At 30.8% G+C, this 6,963-nt stretch overlaps 2 protein-coding genes across 4 annotated transcripts in view; one reads left to right on the plus strand and one right to left on the minus strand.

The window, feature by feature from the left end:
• Nucleotides 1-188: 188 nt before the first annotated feature.
• Nucleotides 189-1,748, minus strand: LOC106677086 (protein HGH1 homolog). The gene has a single exon (XM_014414778.2). The coding sequence runs from the start codon at nt 1,511-1,513 to the stop codon at nt 407-409; it is 1,107 nt and encodes a 368-aa protein (XP_014270264.1). The 5' UTR covers nt 1,514-1,748; the 3' UTR covers nt 189-406.
• A 2,641-nt stretch (nt 1,749-4,389) lies between these two features.
• LOC106677101 (lipopolysaccharide-induced tumor necrosis factor-alpha factor homolog) overlaps nt 4,390-6,963 on the plus strand; it is a 15,215-nt gene continuing 12,641 nt past the window's right edge. For 2 of the 3 annotated variants that reach the window (XM_067052724.1, XM_014414803.3), the window contains exons 1-2: nt 4,390-4,591; nt 4,679-4,714. In XM_067052724.1, the coding sequence (XP_066908825.1) occupies nt 4,480-4,591; nt 4,679-4,714 (148 nt within the window). In that variant the 5' untranslated portion in view covers nt 4,390-4,479. The remainder of the gene's footprint in view (nt 4,592-4,678; nt 4,715-6,963) is intronic. The other variant, XM_014414802.3, reaches the window with a different exon arrangement.

Here is a 6,963-nt window from a genome sequence, read left to right on the forward strand (position 1 = left end):
TGGTTAAAAATATACAAAAATAGCAGAAAAAAATTAATTAATAGTTTGTTTTTTTATGTTTGACATAATACCTCATAATCAAGTATTTTTGTTCTAAACAATTTAATTTTTTATTTTAAATAGCATAAGCCAAACTCTGTTAGTAAGTTATCAGTTAAATAAAAGGTGCAAATACAGAAACAAACATATAAAAAAATATATATATTTATTCCAAATAAATGTATGTTAAAAACACAACGTTGTGTTAAAAACTTTTTTGATTTGATTTATGTAAAATTAATCAACTTTATTTCCTATAAGACATTACTGTTAAATAATAATTTAACAGTTCTAATTTAAAATTATTTACATGAAAAAATGGGCATATTTACAAATCAATAATTATACATAAACTTCTCAAGTTTTTTTAGCTATTAAGATAATCTCTATCCATTTTCTCAAACTTTTCTATCAAATCATTAGGAACATCTACACTTTTTAAATCGTCAATTCCAATTTCATCTTCGGTTCTAATTAGAATGTCAACTACATTTTCACATGCAAGTAAGATACTACTATTCTTTTCCCATTTGTGATATTCCCTTAGAATTAAGTAAGTCTGTTTACTGCGTAGGTAAACACGACCATGTTTAGTGGCACAAAGCATTAAAAGAGATTCAAGAAGTAGTTTTCTTATTTCAGGTTCCTTTTCTCTTACTTTGGAATCCTCTAAATATTGCAATTCAATGGGCATTTTCTCAACATCTTTGTCATCAAATTCTTCTGGTCCAGCCAAAGGAAGTAATAAATAAGGAAGAATATCAAAAGGTTTATCAAGCAGAAGAGGGTGATTTTCACTATTAAGCAAACAGTTGTAAAGAGTTGATGTGACACCACGTCTTTGTAAAACAGTTTCACCACCACAAATTACAGGCAAAATAGAGCATAGCAAATTTCCATCTTCGGCAGTCATTAAATACTTTTGAAAATCAGGAGATTGCGCTAAATTTCCAAAAACCTGAGACAAATAATCACTTAAAGAACATCCTCTGATATTATACTTTTTGTTATGAATAGCTTGAAAAGTCAATCTAAATAGTTCTTTTTCACTCAAAAAATCCCGAACTACTTTAAACACAAGTCTTTCTGGGATAGTCATGTTCACCAAGACTTTACATGCATGCTCAGCCAATTTAGAGTTCTTGTCAGTAACACATTTTAAAAACTTTAAAATTGATTTCTCTTTTGATTTAGTTTCATAGACTGCCATAGCTCCCTCTTCATACCCAGTTATGTTGATTATAGCATTCAAAGCTATTTTACCAATTTCATCATGGCCAAACTTATCAGTTAAATTGATGATAGCTTCTATAACAGCAGGACTATTGTAGATGTTGCAACAATTATCAACTTCAGTCGTGTTTAACAGAATGTACTCCAAAGTTTGCTTCACAGCAAGTTCGCTTTTGCTGTTAAGGAGTAAACAGATACTATCCATTGGTATACTAGGTTCTTCATCCTTAGAGGTCTGCATATTGCAAATCTTTTGAAATGTATTTCCAAAGCAATAAAATAATTCAGCTGTATACTGAAATTTTTATTTCAACAGGTTTAGCTACACAAAATAACACTAACTACACGAAACTATACGAAACTTGTGAATAAATAACGATATACTTTAGAGGCAACAACGAAATTCTGAAAATAAAACTAGAAGTCCAAACACTCCACATTCAGACATGTGAGATAAGTAGGTTACACTTCACAAACAGGTTCAGTAAGAAACTCATAGAAGAAGAAATTAATCAACATGCTGTCGATAGAACAAATCATACTATTACAAAAAAACAAGGGTGTTTATCATTTAAACTCTATTTTTGAGTGATTTTTATTATTATATGTATTATAGAATGATTTTTATTCTATGAAAAATGAAGTCATGCTCATAGATTTAACTTAATGTATGTTTCACAATATTCCTTTATTTAGTTTTCTATGCTATGCTAATTACCTTTTTTAATGGATTACACTATCCCAGGATCTAAATGCACCCTAAGAAATTCTGATATACTAGAAATCCAGCAACCGAACAATTATCTTAAAGATTAAGTTTATTATTATTCGTATTTTATTGAGTAAGAAATTCGAGCTAATGAATTAGCCAATGGTAGCACCATTATCACTACAATGTTATTCATAAATTTATGATCCTTTTGTCATACTTTCATTACTGGAACAATTAAAATATAAAATTATATCTTCTGTAGTTTCTGTGTTTTTTAATAAATGGGAGCTATCCTTTAAAGTAATAGGTATCCTTTACATTCTATCAGCATAATAATATATAAATTCTGTTGTGGGTTATAACACAACCTTGATATTGTCACTACCGGTGCTACCGATTCTCCTGACCAATAAAATACCCACTCATCGTCTTGAAAATACCCGTTTTACCTGTTCTTGGAGAATCATTATAACTGTGACAGTAGGATTGTTGCCGTCATGATTGTACTGTCGCACTAGCTCTGGTGTGATAGTTGATAGTACAAGTAATGTCAGTGAAGCAACTGTCACGTTAACTATCACAAGAATACGCCTTTATAGTGAATTATCTAACTTAACAGTTCCCGCCATTGCGGAAGAAGTGTTAGCAACTACCATAGAGTAACTATTTGACAGTTATAGTCATCATACACTGTCACGACAGTGTTCGTTTCGTGATAGTAATGTCGTACTGGTTTTGAAGTCATCATTAATAGTATAAGTAATGTCAGTTGACTAACAGTCGCATTAACTGTCACATGTATACACCTTAAATGTGAACTGGCACAACATATGACCTAACCAAATGTATTAAGGCAGGTGCGACAGTGCAATAGCGTTCTACATATAACGTAAAGCCATTTTACCCAAAATTTTCCATCCCCAACAATCACCCGCTAAGGTGGAAAATACCCGAAAAAGAGTAAAAATTTTAGAATCAATCACTACTTAAATTAGATCATAGCTGTCGCCAGCTGTTACAAGAGATAAACATACCTCAGATTGATCCTTTTCAAGTAGGTTTGTGATATATTGTAACATAAAAAAAAAAAAAAATCAGGATTTACGGTCAACGGGGTAATACCTCAAAGCACCGGCTTCGCGATACCGAAGGTTTCATGGCGTTTCAATTAATCTATGTCTAATCTCCTCTTATCGACCACCACCAGGCCCAAAATCCGCTATATCAGCTTTAATGGACGTTTATCAACCTCCTCAGTGTTTAATAACGCTTTACATATTTGTTCGGTACTAAAACCAACAACTTCACATGCCCATTCCGACCATCATGCTGCTATTTCTTTTAAATATATTGACATAATGCTTTATTGTTGCGTTGTGTCCATGCTCCATTTGATACATCCATCCGCGGACCAGATATCTTTGGTTATACCTTCAAATTGTGCTGTCATATTTCGCACTCGTACAGAACATTAGGAATCGTTTTTAAATTCTAACTACTAAACTTCTGAAAAGAAGGTATGAAGTAAATGATTTTGCTAGTGAGAAATAATAATCATTTGAGCGGCAATTCGTGACGATAACAATTGCAGCTCCTCAGAGACGACAGGGCCGCCCAAACGACTAGAGATGGGGAGAGATGTTGGAGCCTTAAAACAAGATGAAGATATCTGCGAATTTCTAAAAAAACTTTGGAATCACATGGATATTCTATGACCGGCATCTCATCGGATCAGTTCAAAACAATTTGTCCATAAGGATCTACGAAGATGCGTTCATGTTTTCCTACGAGACGACGCAGTACACCACCTTCTGACACCGCCATATACTGGACCTCACACTTCAGGAGGAGGCATTCGAGATACAGTTACCTTTTGGTCCCAAGAGAGTTGATCGTCTGAAACTGGATTTTTTCTCGAAGCTCCTGAATTACCAACGATAACCACAATCATCACGACTCCATCTAAAACGTCTACCTTAGCAAAGGACAATAAACTTCTCAAGTTTAGAACATTTACTTTATGTCTTAAAAAAGTATAATATTCTTAAAAGACAACTGTTTTGAGAAAACGCTTCTGTTTTAGTTTACATTACAATTGTAAAGTTTCACATGAATTTCTAAAAAAGCACGAATTTCTCGGAAACAACGTAGTGTATTTCATTGTTAATGAATCAAATCACTGAAAATAGTATTTTCGACATTTTATATTTAGTTCATATTTACGATCAATCGAATAGTTTTTAAGATAATCACATGAAAGAGGGATACTCCTATTTACATCAACAAACACAGGGGCAGCCCGGCTGGGCCGACTCCCCTCTTTTTGGCTTCATTTTTGCTTTGAAGACGAGTAAAAGATGCTCTCAAAAGTAGCATAAGATTTTATATCTCGTTGTCAGAGGAGGAATGCTTATCGATGTCAGTAGATGATAACATCTTGATCCTGTGTTGTGTTCCTATTGACTGTACCTTTAAGTATTCCTTAAGTTCTAAGAATGGAATCGAAATTTCGTCCCTCAGATCATTTTGATATTGCTAATGTCGCACCTTTGCCAAGTGCTCCACCACCAAGCTATGATGATGCTATGGGGACTTCTAATTCTTTTGGTAATGGCTCTAATTATTTAATAAATATATTCAAGTTTTATTGCTTTGATTAAATTCCATTTGAATGATTTTTATTATTTTTTGCAGGAGGAGCCCCTCTCTTGGGTGCCCCTATGACATCAGGTATTTTGTCAAGTCTTATTGTCATACTAAATTTCTTGATATATTAATAAAGTGTGTTTATGGCATTTAAGTACCCCCTAATTTTTTTTTTGATTTATTATGGTTAAAATTTTTATTTCATCTGTAGAATATTTACATTTCCCAAGTTATTTTATTATTGCATGATCATACAAATATTCTACTCCACAACAACTATTTGGCCTGTTTATTGTGACAGTTATTTATCTTAATACATGAATTTGGGTTTTGATAATGGCTAATAAATTTTTAGTGATAAATTACTCACAGTTGTGTCGCCGACCCATGCAGATTTTATTTGATTTATCAATAGAAAGCAATCTCATAGATAAGTTATTATTCATTTTATGTTTGTATTTAACAATCACTTAAATATTGGTTTAATTTTTCAAAAATGAAGTAATTGAGTTATTTGAATTACGAATGACAGATTTTTTTATCATTTAAAAAAAAAACTTCATTCTTGTTTTATCGGTATTTCTGTATTCACTTTTTCTGCCTCTTGTCTCTTAAGAGTGCCTTTATCAGACCTACAGTTTTTTATTGTGTGTTATTATTTTTATCACTGTCCAACCTTGACTATGTCATTAAACTTTACAATAATTGTATTTAGTGACTGTCAAGTATTGATAAAACATATCCTAGCCTAGCATGATTATTATTATTCTACGTAACATCCATGTCTTTGAGTCATCTTAGTAACCCATTTTTTCGTTGAGACTAATTCAAAATAAATCATAAATAATAAATTGAGAACTTTTTTGTGTTAGTCATTTTTTGATATAGAATGTGTATTAGTAAAATCATGTAAAAATTAAGAAGTATTTTTGTGAAACATTTATATACTCAAACCTTTACCCACACAGATGACAATTTAAGCATCATTTTTAAAAGTAGAAGTCCTAATGGACTAAGATTTTCATATTTGCTTAACATATATTTTTGACATCAACTGATATAAAAACCAAAGAAAACATCTGTACATCATATTATTTCTGTGCCAGAAGTGGTTTAATGGCATTTATTAATTGAAAAACACTTAAATAATATTTGTTTCTCTTCTATTTATATATTTAACATGTTTTAAAGGAAAATTTTCATTAATTTATGGTTTTCACAAAATTATTGTGTTAGCTTATTCTTAAATCCTGAATAGGATTTCAGAATATTTATGTGATACTAATTCTTCCCATTTCTATTTTATTTTGATCATTGAAATGAGGTGTGGAGTATGGCGAACATGATTTAGGAGTTTAATTAGTGGTTTAACTGAGACTAATGGATCAAGGATTTTAGATGATTTAGAATTATTGACCCTTTTGATGGCATTTGCAGGAGGAAGATTTAAGAGACATTTAAAATTGTTTACTATGTGAGGATTACACAGATCTGAAAAAAAAATCTTGCTCTATAAGATATATTTATTATAGGAAAAAATATAAGTCTAATAATAGACCTAATGTGAAAACCATGAGTCCAATACTAATTCTGCTAATTTCTGCAAGCAAGCAAGGAATTTACAAAGAAATGTTTTAATGTACACTATATGTCACAACAGAAACTGGATATAAGATTTTGTGCCCTCAAGAGTTATATTTTTTTTTTGGGGGGGGGGCACAAACTCTTAATATATCCAGTTTGTTTTATGACATATAGTGTTCATTAGAACATTTCCTTGTAAATTCCTTGCTTGCAGAAATTAGAATTGACTCATGGTTTTCACATTAGGTCTATTTTTAGACTTATATTTTTTCCTCATTAAACATTATCATATATATAATTTTAAATTCCTATTTAATTAATTTAATTATTTAATTAAATTTAAATAATTTTAACTCAACTAAATACTATTGAATTATTTTTGTATTCCATGGATAATAGAGAATATGTTTAATAGTGTCTTAATTGCTCATTCTGTTTTAAACAAACTGTAAACTGTTTGGAAACATTTTTTAGAATAACATGTCTTTTAAGCATGTAATACTTAATATTAGTTTTGTCTTTCCTGATGTATATATATATTGTAATATGCTCTTTTTTAGTAAATAGTATATTTTGATGTATAAAGGGTTTTGATATGTTTTATTTTATGTATAATTTTAATATTGTTAATTGTTTTTTTTATCCAAAAAGCAAGCTAACCAAGTTTCATTGTTGATAATAACTTCGTGATACAAAAAACCAAGATGGCGGTATGTTGAATCAAGGCCATGTTGAGCAGATTCAAATAT

This window comes from Halyomorpha halys, unplaced genomic scaffold (genome assembly GCF_000696795.3).
Source record: "Halyomorpha halys isolate HHAL.00 unplaced genomic scaffold, Hhal_1.1 Scaffold87.1, whole genome shotgun sequence".
In the NCBI taxonomy this organism is placed as follows: Eukaryota; Metazoa; Arthropoda; class Insecta; order Hemiptera; family Pentatomidae; genus Halyomorpha; species Halyomorpha halys.

What these genes read in the sequence shown, in the direction of transcription:
- LOC106677086 (XM_014414778.2), bottom strand. Translation starts at nt 1,513, where the DNA reads ATGCAGACCTCTAAGGATGAAGAACCTAGTATACCAATGGATAGTATC.